Source organism: Acomys russatus, chromosome X, assembly GCF_903995435.1.
Source record: "Acomys russatus chromosome X, mAcoRus1.1, whole genome shotgun sequence".
NCBI lineage: Eukaryota > Metazoa > Chordata > Mammalia > Rodentia > Muridae > Acomys > Acomys russatus.
In genome coordinates this window covers 34,394,116-34,411,703 of record NC_067169.1, presented here as the reverse complement: position 1 = coordinate 34,411,703, position 17,588 = coordinate 34,394,116, and the positions used below count along the sequence as shown (strand labels likewise).

General features: G+C 32.7%; 1 protein-coding gene across 1 annotated transcript in view; it reads left to right on the top strand.

The window, feature by feature from the left end:
* Window positions 1-17,588, top strand: part of Cfap47 (cilia and flagella associated protein 47) — a 242,065-nt gene that overhangs the window by 28,825 nt on the left and 195,652 nt on the right. Inside the window, exons 11-18 of the mRNA XM_051142600.1 lie at window positions 3,242-3,394; window positions 4,444-4,633; window positions 4,724-4,820; window positions 8,842-9,058; window positions 9,359-9,600; window positions 11,670-11,800; window positions 14,686-14,808; window positions 15,363-15,494. Of these exons, the coding sequence (XP_050998557.1) occupies window positions 3,242-3,394; window positions 4,444-4,633; window positions 4,724-4,820; window positions 8,842-9,058; window positions 9,359-9,600; window positions 11,670-11,800; window positions 14,686-14,808; window positions 15,363-15,494 (1,285 nt within the window). The remainder of the gene's footprint in view (window positions 1-3,241; window positions 3,395-4,443; window positions 4,634-4,723; window positions 4,821-8,841; window positions 9,059-9,358; window positions 9,601-11,669; window positions 11,801-14,685; window positions 14,809-15,362; window positions 15,495-17,588) is intronic.

Below are 17,588 nucleotides of genomic sequence, written 5' to 3'. Positions count from 1 at the left end.
TTCTGGCCTTCATCCCAGAAAAGATTTTATTATACTCAAGAGTAAAGGAGGGTTATTTTCTGCCAACTTGTATGTAACAATAGACTACCTTAACTTAATAATAGTCTTGTATGTTTTCTAGTTGTCAGTTTACCTTCGGGTGGTCCTTGAATCACTTGAATTAAAAAATTATTTTTTATCACTTTACAACCCAATCGTAGCCCCATCACCCCTCTCCTCCCAGTCACGCCTTCCCACTTCCCGCTTTCTTCTTCCCCTTCTCCTCAGAAAAGGGGAGTCCCCCTACACCAAGTCACACCCCAGCATATCAAGTTGCATCAAGACTAAGTGTATACTTTTCCTCTGAGGCCAAACAAGGTAGCCCAGCTAGGATAAAGTGGTCCACAAGCAGGCAACAGATTCCATGACAGAGAAAACCCCCAATAGACTTGTTAGGGGACTAACATAAAGCCTGAGCTGCCCAACAGTTACATATGTGTAAAAGGCCTAGGTCCAGTCGATGCTTGCTCTTTGGCTAGTGCTTCAGTCTCTGTGAGACCCCATGAGCCTAGGTTAGTTGACTCTGTTGGTCTTCATGTGGAGATCTTGTCCTGTCTGGGTCTCTCTATCTTTTCTCCCACTCTTTTACAATAATGTTTGTCTTTCTTACTTTTCCATTTGATTCATTTTTTGTTTTGTTTTTTGTTTTTTTTTTGAGACAGGTTTTCTCTGTATAACAGCACTGGCTGTCCTGGACTCACTTTGTAGACCAGGTTGCCATCGAACTCAGAGATCTGCCTGCCTCTGCCTCCCAAGGGCTGGGATTAAAGGTGTGCACCAACACACTTGGATTCCATTTGATTCTTCATTCCACATTTTCATTATCTACAAGGAAAAATATTCTATGATATTTACTGACTTCCTTAACATTTTAATTTTCCAAATTTTACTCACATCTGTCTTTTATTTGTTTCTATTTGACTAGTACCATAAAAACAGAACTATAAAAACAATTCTGACATTTGAAATAATTATGTATTATGAAAAGGTAGTTGTATGTTTTCTTCTGGCTCATATCATCTGCTCTAGTACCCTGAGTTGATGGCTTCTGGAAACATTTTTGACTTTTTTTTTTTTTGGTTTTTTGAGTCAGGGTTTCTCTGTGTAGCCTTGACTATTCCTGGACTCACTTTGTAAACCAGGCTGGCCTTGAACTCACAGTGATTAAAGGCGTGCGCTGCCAAGCCCAGCGAAAACATTTTTGACTCTTTCATAAACCTATATGCTTATATAAAGTTATAATGTTTTAACTAATTTTAACAATCTGATTATAATTCTCTATTAATTAGATCATAAAAATTGCCAGAATTAAAAAAAATGAGCTAAGCATTTTCTAATTATTTAAAAGCTATATTTATTGCTCTCAATGAAAAGTTTTTCATATTACTAAAACGGCAATAACTAACACAATAAGCATATAGAACTATCTGACATTCAGTAAGTTGTTTTGACTAAATAAATGAGATGAGAGAAATTATTTAGTTACATAGTAAGTTCTGTTTCCTGTATATTGCATATTGGATTATGTGTATTAATATTGTATAAACCACGGAGAAAATTCTGTATGTTTATTGTTTAAGGGTGTGATAAGCTGGAGAGTTGGCTCAGATGTTAAGAGCACTGAGTGTTCTTCCAGAGTTCCTGAGTTCAATTCCCAGCAACTACATGGTGGCTCACAACCATCTATAATGTGATCTAATGCCCTCTTCTGACCTGCAGATGTACATGCGGGCAGAGTACTGTATACATAATAAATGAATAAATTAAAAAAAATTATGATGTAAAGTGAACAAATAAAATGTAAAAAACAAAGAAGTTTTTAATATATTAATAATATCTGTCATTCCATGAGCTTACTCTTTCACTGTTTTCTATGGACTTCATTTCACCTTACTATAGTCCACACAACTTCAGATATAAAAATTATTTTCAGATTCAAAAAAATTGTTAAGGGTCCAATAATTAGTACAGAACTTTAACTATAAAAAACTGTCTTTGAATAACTAAACATTTCTCTTCTTTTTGTATCATTCTGTAAAATTTCCACCAGATTTAAAGTTGTCATCATGTAACATTGGAGAATCTTGGGAAACATGGAGATTTTAAAATTAATATTCAGTTAATTTTACTTATATACATATATAAATATTATAGAGGAAGCTTTTCAATGTTTGATAAAAGTTTTGGATAATGGAGGTAGATGAAAGTCAGAAGCTATGAATATTTGTACTCTAGTTTATTAGAAATTTATTATTGTCAAAAAGGAAGAATAAGATACCAGTTGAGTAGATATGTCATATAAAGTAATATAAAGGTCTCACGAGTTTTTCTCTGTATCAGCTTATTATTGATGGATGTTTCATGTACTCTAGTTTAAGAAAATAGTTGTTAGAACGACAACCAAAAATAATCCCTCCTCCAGCAGTTCCTATAAAGAAGCTGGCAGGAAACTACCCTTCAGAATTATACTTTTTAGAAGAGAGAGCCTCCTGACCACTGGCAGCCAGGATCTGGACTTGAAATGGGAAGCTGTGAGAAGACATAGCTACTATGTATGCTGTGACAGGTTTCTTAATGGGAGAGACAGACCATTCAGAGCTAGAGAAAAAAGAGTGTTTTTGCTTTTTAGAGAGTTTTAGGGGTTAGGAAAGTTTCATATCATATGATTTATTCTGGCCTAGCCTCTATCTTGGCATTGGGGCAACAGTTCAGTATCATCATAAACCTATTTTGCAACTAAATGTGAAAGGTTCTGTTAAGCCACAGCACAACAAAGTTTCTTAGCAGTTGTCTGTTTCATAGGACCACAGGGCTTTTTCCATGATTGTCGTTTTCTTGAGAGTGGAAGAGTACCTAGACTCTAACAGTATAATGTAATAATGTAATTTAACAGTAATATGTCTAGTGAAAAAAATTGGTGTTCTATTTTTTCTAATTCTGGTCATAATTAAACACACACACACACACACGTATAGATGAGTATATCTTACCCTCACCGTAGTTCTACATGCAGTGATGTCTTTGTATATCAGAGGATACACAGTTTGTTCTACTCACCGTTTCATGCCCCCGACATTTAAAGTGACTAATAAGTACTTGCTATATACTGATTGAACAGATTGTCTGTGGGGAGGTGAGGGGGCTGTGGGTGAGCGTATATCTCTGTCTGTATTTTAGCATGACATCTTTTTTTATCTTGTAGAACGATTTTCACAAAGATGCCAAGGCATCATTATTTGGATCCTGATTTTGAATACACTGATTTGGAAAAACTGGAAAAAAAAATGCACCGAGATTACTACACAGACTATATTAGAAATTTAAGAAATGCACGCCTACAGAAAGAAGCACAGAGGTAAAGATAGTTCTTCAGACAGTGTGCCTTAAGACCAGATTTGGTTTTCTTCTTAAATTGAATATTTGGTTTATATAAATTTGGGGAGTACAGTATAATGAATATAATGATCAAATTAGGATATTTGTCATTGTCATCATAAACTGTTTTATAAGTTTTAATCAGTGTAATAGCTGAAGATATTTATGAAGTATAATGGGACATGTATACAATGTATTTGGGTTAAAAGAATATTTTCTTAGTTTCCTTGCCATTACTTTGTTTTTGGAGCTTTGAATTCTTCCATACCAGTTTCTGTTTTGGCTATATGTTACTCCCAATAAGGTTTTTGGATTTGCATTTCTCTGTCTTTGTCTTGTTTAAATCTTATGTCTCTTTTGTGATATTTATATAGATTATTATGATTCATATTTTAATCTTGTTAATATCAGATATGCTTCTTTATGTCTTAGTTTTTTTATTTTGAGTTGTTTTAGTAGCATTTCAATACATGTTTAAATAGTTAAAATAGTTATTTAACTATTTTAGCTGAAGTAACTTTTGCTAACTTCTTATTGGGAGTTTTCTTGGATAATTTATTCTAGAAGCAGATCCTAAATAGCATGTCATTAACTAAAAGCATATTCTCAAGACAAAGCTGTGTAGGATATAGGAATTAGAGTATTTACATCAGGGGAATATTGATGTATTTCAAATGAAGTACCCAGCCTGATGCCAAGATTCTTTTGAGCATAAACGACATCAATCATTGTTTCTATCTTGAACCAAAGAGACTTTTCACTTTGCTCCAAGTCACTCAGTGACTGTGGTATGTCTTTGGAGTGTGAGAAAGGATTAGGAGTGGCTATAACTTCCTCTTTGAGGTGTTTAAGAAGAGTGGAGGCCACTTAGTGGAAGAAAACATATTGCTGAATAGTACTCCAGTTCGGTTACATAGATATGGATAAGGCTATAAGTGTTCATCATAGAGGATATTTTCACTTACTATATTTTTTGAACAAATTTTCCTCAATTACTCATTATCATCATCATTTTATTTATTTTTATAGGGAACGCAGATTTCCATTTAATGAAGTAGATATAGGAATGCAGCCATCATCTGGTATAAAGTCACCATCACTATCTCAATCAGAAATAGAGGACATACCTTCATCTTTAAAAGTGTCTTCTCTTAGAGGTAAAAGATTGCTAAGCACGAAGAAAATAACGTCCCGGGAGACAGAATCGCTACAGAGAAAGGCATGTGCAAAGTTTTCAATTTTGTTGTTATGTCATGAGAATTTTATAAATGGCTCTTATTAATAATAAATGATAATTTTTGAAAAACAGATCACCAAAGGACTTAAATCAAAGCCAACCACTCACTATGAAAAACATGACTGCAGCAAAGTTTTGACACCAAAGCAAATTCATCAAGTAATTGTTGGTAAGATTATTCATAAATCTACTACAGTCTTTGTTTGTATGTGAGTGTTTGTGCCTATGTGTGTTGATTTTATTTTTAATTTTTATACAATATATTTGATCATATCTACCACCAGTTCCATCCATATCCTACTCAAATCCCTTCCCACCCAATTTTATGTTATATTGTCCACCATGTTCAAAGACAAATTTCATTAAAATGGTAGAATTGAAAGACCACAGTTTATTTTTCCACACAAGAGGAACTGTGTAACTGTTCTTGGATAGATGTGTCATTGTGAGAGCTTGGTCCTTCAGTTCCTAAGTTGTAAAACTCTACAAGAAGTAAAAACATATGAGGATCAATTTTAGGTGGTAGCTCTGTGGTCAGGTGGCAGCTAACTGATTACAGTCCTAGATTTAGACCAAGAAAGATTGCCTTAGCAGCAACCCCCAATCCCAGTTTAGACTTATTCTTGTCATCAAGATCTATTGTACAACATTGTAGCTATAATTAAAAAGATAATGCATACATGAACATTGCTGATAGTAGACATTTTAATTTTCTTACCCAACAGCTGACAAGTGCATAAGGTAATGCATATGTTAGTTACCATTATTTACTATTATTTTAAAATATAGACAGATAAAACATGGTTCCATAGGATAAAATATGTAGTGATAAGCAGAGGCATATATTTTGTGTGTGTGTGTGTGTGTGTGTGTGTGTGTGTATGAAAAGATCCTTAACTTTGGAAAAGTTTTGAGAATCATAATTGACAAAACATGTAAGAATTCAGAGATTAATCAAAACTTTTCCATTAAAGATACTGGTAGGAGAATAATAAAGATCCATTGACTAAAATAAACTGTTAAAATTGTTTATCAATAAATTACTTTTAACTGAACGCAACTAAATTTCAATAAATAGGCTGAAAATTTGGGCAGTTTATTAAATAACATACACAGTTGTTATACTCACATATTAAAGTAGACAGTGTTAGTTCTTAAGGACATACAAAATTAAACCAAAATGAGATACTACTATAAATTTAGTAAGTGGTTAGAGTTAAACCATGAAGCAAAACCATCTCATCATTTAAATTTTTCCAAAAACACAAAGAACCTGATACTCTTATGTTGCATGCTTTTAGTATGAATACAACTGTTTTAAATAGCTTGCTGGCTCCTTTTATATTCATACACAAATCAAAAAAATATTCTTCCATACTCTTCCTAGATATTTTTCCAAAAGAAATGAAGTTGTATGATTAAATCAGTATTTGCTATCTAATATGTATAATTGTTTTTGAAAATTGCTAATAATTAGAAACTAAATATTAATTAAGATATTAATTATAAGAAATTAATTATCAATTAAGATATACATATACATAAAGGGAATATATTCTAGTTTTGCTTTGGTTGTTGTGATTATAATACCTTGAGAAAAGCCAACCTAGGGGAGAAATCTATTTTAACTCAAAATTACAGAATACAGTCCATTATTGTGGAAAAATCAAGATAGCAGGAGCTCAAGACAATTGGCCACATCTTACCCACAATAAAGAGCAGAGAAAAATGAATACATGCTTTACCACGCAGCTTACTTTCTCTACTCTTATTTATTCCACAACTTCAAACCCATATATGGTTCCACCGTAGTGGGCTGGGTCTTCCCATAGCAATTAAAGTGATCAAGATAATTCTCAATCTAGGCAGGACTTCCAGTGGAGGGAGGGGGACACTAATCCACCCATAAAACCTTTGACCTCTAATTTGTCTTGCCTACAAGAAGTGTAGGGATAAAGATGGAGTAGAGATTGTAGGAATGACCAACCAATGACTGGCTTGACTTAAGACCTACTGTATGGGAGAGAGCCAACCTCTGTCACTGTTAATGATACTCTTCTATACTTGCAGACATGAGTCTAGCATAACTGCCTTCTGAGAGGCTTCATCCAGCAGCTGCTGGAAACAGATGCAGAGACCCACAGCCAAACAATAGGCCGAGCTCAGGGAGTTTTGTGGAAGAGGAGGAAGAATAGAGGGAGCCTGAGAAATCAGGGACATCACAAGAAGACTTAAAGAATAAACTAACCTAGGCCTATGGAGGTTCCGAGAGTGAACCACCAACCAAAGAGTATGCGTGGGCTGGACCTGGACTCCCCCTATACTCATATAGCAGATGTGTAGACTGGTCATCATGTGGGTCCTCTAACAATGGGAGTAGAGGCTGTCAGTGACTCTGTGGCCTGACTTTGGAGCCCTTTTCCCTAGCTGAGATATTTTGTCAGGCTTCAGTAGAAGATACACTTAGTTCTCCTGTGACTTGAAGTGCCAGGATAAGTTGATACTCCTTAAGGGCCTCCCATTCTCTGAGAAGAAGGAGAGAAGGGAATGGGGGGAAAGAGGTATAAGGGCATGGCTGAGAGGAAAGGAGGGTGGGGGGCTGGAATCAGGCTGTAAAGTTATTAAATAAGTAAAATAAAAAAATATTTCCCCACAGACATGCCCACAGACCAGCCTAGTCTAGACAAACTGTCATTTATTAAGACTTTTTAAAGGTGATTATAGACTATGTCAAGTTGACAGTAGAAACTAGACATCATACTACTAATATAAAAAATGAAATATTTATTTATTTTAAAAATTGTATGAATGTCTAGAAAATTCACTGTGAAAAAGAATCCATCCAAATCTGTTATGTACCAGATGATTCAGTTCATGTAAAACTGCGGAAAGTGCTGATCAGTGAGTAAAGATGCTTGCTCTTAAGCCTGGTGATCTCAAGTTGATTCTCAGAATCTTTACAGTTGAGAGAACTTTTGGTTTGCCCTCTGACGTGCATGCACATGCTGTGACACACCCGGACTCCTTTATATACACAGTTACGCATACAACACACACACACACACCCAAATAAAAATAAGTGAAAATAAAAAAACTCTAGAAAGAAATCTTAAGTATAGTATAATAATACATGTACATTTTCTGAGAAATATTTTGGGACTACTGAGAAGTAATGAATGTAATGAAGTACAAGAAAATATTTTGGAGTGGTCAGTATACAACCCTTATATATGTATCAGTATTAAAGAAATAGTTTAGTTTTACAATTAAGCTTAGTTGTCTAGGAGTTAAGATGCTTTTACGTCTAGATAGATGTTTTAAGTTGATATACACGTGATATGATAGATATAGATTTACATTCAGAATTTTAGACTCAATAAGATAAGAAATATGTTTTCTTCAAGGCTGCCAAATATATATAGCCAAAACACTAAGAATGCAACATTTATATAATTCCTGATTGTTTTGTGTTTCTTCATGCTGTAGGTAGTTTATTGTATATATGTGTAATATATAAATGTACATATAAAATAAGTAAAAATAATAAAAACACAATATTAAAAATAGAATAACAAAAAAATTATATACTTAAGTGTGGTCAATATATTTTATATCTGTTATGACAAACTACTCAAATTGGAAATTGAAAACAATATGGGGTGATGCATACCTAGAATAGATCCACAAACAGGAATATAATAACTTCAAAGCTGGCCTTGGCTGTATAGTTAAATCTTGTTTCAAAATAAAAATGAGATTATATATAATGTTAAGATTATATTTTGCCATTTAAAAGGGAACCTTTAGGAAATAAGTCACAGAATTGAAAATTGCTATTTTTTAATAAATTATATATTGGAGATTAAAATAAGTGTATATATAGAAGTAGACATTGGTGAAAGTTTTCAGATAAATGTGATGATAGGAATTTTATTAGATTATTTTACCATAAAATTTTCCATACTAGAATATTTTCATATTGAACATGAAGCAATAATTTCTAGGTCTGAAACTTTGAACAGCTAGTTAAGTAGAGCTATTCATGTCTGATATCATTTTGTGAAATTATACTAAATAGTTTTGTGTTATTTTTGGACAATTTAACTTACCAAAATAACATTTGAAAACTTAGAAAATGAAGGAACACCTTTGCAATAATTTTACTTAATAACTTACTTTGATTATTTCAGGACCATCTGTCCTTAATTTTGGTAATGTTTGTGTGAAATCGACAAATATTCAGCAACTTCATATTGTTAATATGCTGCCCATGTATATATTGCTCCAGTTTGATATTAATTTGGAAGAACTTCAAAAAACCAGACAATTTTCATATGTGATCCCACCTACATCTAGTACATATATTTCAATGGTGTTCGAATCTTCTACCAATGGGAAATTTTGGAAGTAAGGTTTATCTCTCAGTTTCTACTTACTCTAATCATTTATCATATGTATTAAATTACTTCAGTAATTGTAGTATAGAATATGTTTTGTCCCAAAGTACAGAATATATATTATAGACAACAGTTTGTGCACTTATATGTTCATATATTTCAGTGATAATCTAATTTCCACCATAATATTTTCAGAAGTAATCATGTATGGTAATTTAAAGCATATATATTTTACATGTTTCTCAAGTCTGTAATCATACATAGGTACTGTGCTACTAGTTAAATTTGGGGGTTTTTTGCTTTCTTACAGATCATTCACCTTTAGAATTAACAACATAACTGGTGGGCATATCTTAGTGATGGCTGTCATCCTGCCTGTAAGTCTTGAGCTATCTAGTAATGTGATTGTATTGAGACCACAAGCCTTCTTGTTAAAAAGTTGTTTTCGGGGAACCGTTAAGCTCTATAATCATCTGAATCTCCCTGCCCAATTTGGATGGAGACCAGTAAGTGCACCGAGAGGAGTTACATTTACTATTCGTCCAGCCAAAGGTAATAGTTTAATTGGTTTCTTTTATTTAGAAATTCATTCATTCACTCATGTATTCAGGCATTAATTATATATTGAGCATTTACTACGTACTTACGGTAAGAGCATAGAAGTAAACTATTTATTTTTATATATGTAAACATGACTTGAAAATAAGTATCATGTTTTAAGGTTCAGTTGAGGTTATTGTTTTCAGAAACAATAAGAGATAGAGATGAAGATATACCATATGTTCCTGGTTAGCTATGTGGCTTAACAATTCAGAAGTTTACAAGGCAAGATAGTACGCTACATACTCAGGGAAAAAGTGATTGTATAGTATTTAGACTAAAGGCAAGATTCAGTTTTAGGGGCTCTAAGTCATTTAAGACTGTAAGTCATTTAAAACTGTATTTTAAACTGTAATATTGGTAATACTGACACTTATTGAGGAAATAGAGAAGAACGAGAACATATTTTTTTATGTATTTCAGAGATGATCCATAATCCCTCAAATCCTTCGAACAGGGCTATGACGATTTTAAATTAGCTATCTGTTGTCTGGCTGTAGGTTCTGACCAAGCCTTTGAGTTTTCAGTAATGACTCCTGAGAAGCACAGAGTCCTGCAGCAAATCTCAGTACTCTTACAACTTGATTATGAGCAGTACCTGCTCTACAAAATCCAGCTTTATTTAAGCCATCCATATGACTTCTTTCTCTGACATGCAGAAAATTCTTAGGAACTTAATTATGCTGATTGGAGGGAGACATTCTCTCCACACCGGTTCATCAATAAGAATTGCTAATCCTTTCTATTTATCATCTCATGTAATTTTTTTGTATCATTGAATCTTCTTTATTTTCCATCACTGCCATTCCCATCTTTTGCTTTCTTAATTGTAATGAGATAATTTTTTTTCTAGAACAAACTTCTATCTCTTTATTCCTCTATGTCAGAACTTTTTTTTTTTTTTTTGCTTACAGCTAGTGTGATCTTGACAATAAACATGTCTATAGCCAGCTCTCTTTCATTCATGAATTACTGTTAATAGGTATTGTCATCCAAGAATATTGAAAGTATGTCACTTGGTACTTTCTGATAATCTCATATGCCCATCCCTTTACTGGTGTTCATTTGTATGGCCATTGCAAAATCAGAGGTTAGCACTTCTATTTTTTTTTTTTCAAGACAGGATTTCTTTTTGTAGCCCTGGCTGTCCCGGCTATCCCAGGTTGGCCTAGAACTCACAGAGATCCACCTGTCTCTGTCTCCCAAGTGCTGGGATTAAAGGTGTATGCCATCACACCTGGTCATAATTTTTTAAGATTAAAGAAGAAAAGACCTTACACTGAATGCAAATCAAACTAATCCTAACAAGAAATTTTAAGGGTCATTCATTTCTTCCATTTAGGGTCTGTGTCCCCATGTTTCAGAAGCTTCTTTTATCCCAAGGAATAACTTCAAACTTAATTTCCCATCAGGTTTTGTTTGCTGTTTTCTTTTTAATAAATTAATCATTTTCTTTGGTCATTTTTATGTCACTCCTAAATTTGCCATCTTGCAAAGTTCCAGCTCATCTGTCCTTCATATCAAAACTCAAATGCAGAACAATAAAGTTTCCTTTATTTTCTTGGGATGCCTCAGACTCCCCCATCTCTTCCGCTCTCATCGTGCACTGTTTCCATCATTTCCTTTTGAAGTCATGAATAATATTTCTGATATTAATTTTTTCTGAAAGCAGAATATTGGAAAGTTGGAAGAGGCAATTTTGTCAAGGATCACAAATGATTTTCTGTTGTCTGTGTTTCTCTAGCCCTAATGTTTATTACCACAATACATTTTTTGTTATTTTTTTCATACATTGATGTATTTTGGTATACTTGGAAAACCAACTTATATTTTGGGTTAAATTAAATCCTCTATGATTGTCTTCATTTAAAAATGCCTCACTTATAATTTCTCTATTATTCAAATTTAGTTTTAATTTGTTTTATGATGCCATTACATTTTTACAACCAGCTCTTATTCTGAATGTTTACAAAAAATCAATAATGAAAATACATTGTCTTATTTTGTCTTGTTCTCTATAGGCATTGTTGATCCATATTGCTCTTTGGAATGTGAAATCATCTGGCACCCAGGTTTTAGTTCTCCAGAGAAAGGAGAATTTGTGCTTCAAGTCTGTGGAGGAAATACTTTGACAATGAAGTGTATTGCACATGTAATTATTTCTCTTGAATGTGATATTTATCTTGAGTGTCTGGATTGTCTGGATGGCTTATATGAGCATGTAAAAACTGAATTACTCTAATAATTATTTTAGCTACTTCATAGACCCACTTGTGTACGGTGAATGAAGAACTAATTTAAGTATCCAAGAACTTTATGGAAACAACACTAGATTGACAGGGGCTCTATAAATATATCATAGCATCATGAGAGCCACTTAAGAATAACTTCTTTCATTAAATACAACATACAGTATAGTTGAGAAAATTATATTTCCTACTGTATTGTACTGTTAATATTCTATCATTTAATTTATATAAAAAGATACCAGGCTTTTTATTACTATAGAATATTTCTTACAATAAAAATGAAAAAAAAAATGTGATTTATTGCTAGCTTTCTTTCTTTCATTGTTATAACCCAAGATTCCCTAACCTTTGGTCATCAAAAGTGCATTTTGTTTGTTTCCCAGGCAATTCTGCTAGAAAATTTAAATAACCAAAGTATTTTCCCTAAAATCTATCTATATTTTCTAGACATAGTGAACTAATGTGTTTCATTTTTGAAGGTGCTTGTAGCTTATATTTACAAGACTCCAAATTTTAGGTATTGCAAATGACTATCAGAACACAATGGGGTCTTTCCTCAGTTCCAAGCCTGAAATAAGCTGACTCCTACTAGCTTTGTATATAATAAACCACATATTATTTTTTCTAAACTTTCTCCTGAAGCATATACAAATACTAAAAATATGTATCACTCATCTTTGCAAATTGATACATTGTTACTACTTGTAGATCATCCAGATCAAGAATCAGAAAGTGGTTAGCATAACAAAAGGCCCATCCTGTCCCCAGGCCACAGTTCCTATAACCATATTTCTCTCAGGGTTATCACTTTCCTCACTTATGAGAAAATTAATTATGGTTTAAAACTTATATTCACATGGACTAGTGAATGCTCATGCATATGCTTGTTGATAATTCAGTGTCCTTGAGATGTACCCCATTTGTATGACTGTACTGTCACTTAACATTTGCATGGCTGATAAGGATTTCAAGTATTTAGCCAACATGCTTCATTTTCATTATTTTAACTCTCAGTAAGCATATGCACAGTATTTATCTAATGTTTATGTAATTGTGTCTAACAGTGATGTACTTTTGCTCACATACTCAACCTATGTGTACTTTTCATTAAGATATAAAAATTAGGAATTTAATAGAGATTTAGCATTAATGATTATATACTAATTATTGAGTAATTACAATGTGTCAAGTGCCGTGCTAAGTGGTGTTATTAGCTCATCTCTATAAAATCCTTCGACATTTAATGTATATATTCATATATGTTACCTATATTATAAAGAATAGTACTAATAGACCAAGAATTGGATGGCTAGGGTGCCCAAGTAACTACTACTAGTTCACAAATGCCAGAAATGGCTTAGTTGCAATTTATTTCTAGATCCAAATTTGACTACAGAGGCTTTAATGTTACCCTCTCTAATGAAATTTGATTCTTTGGCTTCCTACCTCATGAGTCAATAAGAATGAAAAAGTAAATCATGAAATGAGAAAAAACTATGAAATAATTAAAGTGAATTAAACAAGGAAATATCTGAGATAAATAAGTAGTAAGTTGCATCATTTCAGGTAAAGCTTTGAATCCTTTAAAGTTAATTCTGAAGAAGGCAGGATAGAAAAACATATGTTTATATAAAATGTTAAAGGTTTGTCATATATTTACAAAAATAGTTTTTCTTTTTTGTTTTTCTGTTGTGCTTATTTTGAAATTTTTTTATTCCAGTTTAAAAAAAAACCTACGTTTTTAAAATAATTGTAAGAACATATTGAAGACTAATATAATAATATTTTATAAAGATGTAATAAAGTCTAGTGTAAAATGCACTCCACTCAATAATACTTGGAGAAAATGTGTTAGTTGCCCTTGATGCCTGATTGCTTCACATTACTTACTATAGAAATGAATAATGGCCACATTTGAAAATAGTATTTGTTGATTTATTAGTTCTATGAAATGCTTTTCTTGGAAAGAAGAAGCAAATCTCTGTGTCTATGTAATTTTGTCAAAGTGAGCTATGTCCTCATTCTCTTGTAGACCAAGAGAGCATATTAAGCTAAATGAACATGGCTGCTAGTAAAGCATGTCTGGGTGCTTTCATTTGAAACAACTTGTTCCCTATATTTAGATGACCTTTGAATTCTGTTGAATAATATACAAAAATACACCATATTTAGCTGAGTAAATGATAGCTTTAAGAGCCTTTCAGTAATGAGTGTATTCAGGATGTACTTAGTCTAGGAATCACTTCTGCTATAGGGATAATCTCAACATTCTACAGTTATGTAACAGTTTGTGTGTTGGGGTGTGGGGGCATATGATGTGACCGAGGATCAGTCTTTACACATGCTAGGGGAGCAGTAGCAGTAAATTATTGTCAACCATCACTTTGAGGAAGTAACGTAGCTTATTTTAATTTTCTTTATCTTTGTCTTAATGATTCAGCAAACAACTACTAATATGCTATATTTTAAAATTATCCAAGAAGCTAAATTTCCAGTTATATGATAGCAGTATATTTTTGTCACTTCTTTCATTACTTTCTTCTTTTTCCCAATGAGAAAAACTGGCTTTATTTCTTTAGTCATATTAAGACCTTTTCATGCTGTGAGCAGGCACACTTGAACGATTCAGAAAAACTATATATTTATAGGCTTAAATATATGTATACATACATGTACATATATATGGTAGAGCAGGTAAATGTTATTTGTATTTAATTTTCTGAGCAAATCAATAAATAATTTTATTTGCTATTATTTTTGGTAATTTCTCCCTTTCTTTCATTACTAGGTTGGTCATACTAAAGTCACATTTTTAGAGCCAAGAATATTGTTCAGTAATAGTTCGCAAGGTTTAACTACTTGGAGGAAAGCCATTCTTCACAATGTAGGGCAAAACCATGCTTATTTCAAGGTAATGCAGAATTTTGGTCACTTCTCACTTGGATCAGGTCATACTATGGTTTGAACCAGTTTGTTGGTTTTAAATATATTATGAAATCAATACTTTATTTTTTATAGATGACTCAAGGCAGTGTTCAAGTTATTATAAGTAGTTTTTCTGAGTATGTTTTATTAAATTTATCCTTCTATTTTCCCAAATCATACTTTTTTCTTTTTTTCTCTTTTTTTTCTTGGTGTATTATGTTTCATTAAAAGTAAAAGTGAAAAATGTTTTAAGTATAATTACTAAGTAATGCTACACTGCATAGTTCATTATATGCTTTTCTTTTTTCTTCATTTTTCTTTGTAGTCAGGAATGCATGGTAGCAACATAGACTAGATTGAACTAATTAGTTGTTTTTCTCTTGATTTGTGTATTGATAAAATTGTTCTATTACAAAAATCATGTCATATTTTATGTCCAGTAGAACCTCTCTATAGAAGTATTATAGATGTTTCCCTGTAAAACCCTTGATATAATCATTTTGTAAGACACTATAGCATCTTGTCAATTTTTAATTACAGGTTTGTGATCAAAGCCTTTTGCCTATCATTAATATTGTTCCATCAGAAGGCATAATCCCATTTGGGGGAATAAGTGTTCTTAATATCTCCTGTACACCTTCTGTGGCAGAAAAATTTGATACAAGAGCAAAGGTTTGTCTTTTAATGTATTTGTCCATTCTTTCTCTCTATATGTATGTGTGTATATGTATTTACATATGTGTATCCATGTATGCAAATTTTTGTGAAAATTCATAATAGCACATTATCACAAAGTAATTGCATATTTGTTATTAAAATGTATTTATTTCATCACCAATAGACTTTTGACTTATAACACTAAGTAGATTAAGCTACCATTTATATAGAAATTATCTAAATATATTTGTTTTAGATGTCTAAAAATAGCAACCATATCTAAATTATTTAAAACAAAAATGAGCAGCAGTACTTGGAGAGAAATTTCTGAAAATTCTTTTCAAGAAACCTGGTAACTGAAGTTTCTACTAAGTTGAAATGAATAACTACTAATCAGCACGAGGGAGTTTCACATAAAATTGTATAATTTTGGCTCCTCTGAGTTTTGACAGATCTTCGCTGTTTTCATAGACGTAGATGATTTTTCCTCATGGCATTAGTTAGGAAAATTAGGAAAAATACTTTTGGGATGCAGTCGACATTCTGATCCTTTGGCTCTTACAGTCTTTCTCTACACTCTTCCATGATGTTTCCCGAACTGTAGTTGTAAAGGTTGTATTGTGGATGTATCAGTTGGAGTTGGGCATCCATAGTCATTATTTCTCTGTCTTTTGACAAGTTATAAATTTCTGTCGTAATGTCCATCTGATATAAAAATAGTTTCTTTAAGGAGTGATGAAAACTACATTCAGCTTTAGGTTTGAGCATAAATATTTAGAATGCAGTTTTAAATTGTACTGGTTTAGGAAAGTGGCCACAGTAGGTTGCTCTGTAGCATCTATGACCTCTCTATCCATAGGAGTTGACTTGGTTCCCAGTACAAGACATGAATTCCTTCCATTAAGTGTTTCATAAGTCAGTCACCCCAAATAATAGTATCACTGTTGCACTATTAAGGATATATTTCCAGGCAGGTCATTGTGGTCTGTTGGCATTATAGCTGAATAGAACTATTGATGACTTCTCTCCTTTACCAACTCGTATAGCACCTTCCAATAGTATGAGTGCTAGTAGTCCTCAGGGAGGAGGCTTCCTAGTCAGTTCAACCTGGAGTCCTCCAGTCCTATAACCTAATTGTGTGCTATCCTTAGTGATAGACTTATCTTGAAGTTTTGGGAGGCTATCAAAGGCAATGGAAGTACCCTATGTTGTTTTGGAAGTCTCTTAGGCTCCTTCCAATAGCAACTCAAAGGGAGTTTTACCATGCCTGGATTTAGGTTTTTTGTTAGATTGTTGTTGATTTTTACTATCTTAATTTTCTTGGTGAAGGTTCAGTATTCAGGCAGACTATGGTTCAGGTTTAATTGTGTTGGAATTAAAGCCTAGGGACTCTAAAAGATAAAATATTGGCCTTTCTCAGCATTAGTTTTCTGTACTTTGAAATTAGAGTTGTTGGGAGAGTAATGCCATAGTGTATTAGGCATTTAAAGAAAGAGAATGTATTAAGTACTATAATATTAAGTACTGTAATATACCTATAGAATAATTTTGACCTGTTTTCATTGTTATTGTATATATTAGCATATTTATATGTAACAAAGTATATGTCATTCAATCATACTTTTATTATATTGAATTCTCTGTTGTAATTAGATAAGGGAAAATGTGTTATGTAGAAATATAGTTTGGTTTAGGCAAATACACATTATTTATTCTGCAGTTAGATTCATAAGACATATGATTTCTTATGGTTAAACACTTAGTTTTCCAAGGAGTATCAATTATGCTAAAGAAGAAAAGTGCTAATAACTGCCAGAATAAAGTTTTTTTTGATTGTTTTTTGTTTTATTTTTTTGAGACAGGGTTTCTCTGTGTAGTGTTGGCTGTCCTGGACTCACTTTGTAGACCAGGCTGGAGATCCACCTGCCTCTGCTTCCCATGTGCTGGGATTAAAGGCATGCGCCACCACGCCCGGTTCAGAATAAAGTTTTAAATAAACACACAAGCACACACAGACACATACACACATATACTTGCACAAAACCACACACATAATTGCTATAATTTAAATTACAAAGTAGCATATAAGAGCCTGGAATTTTTTATTTA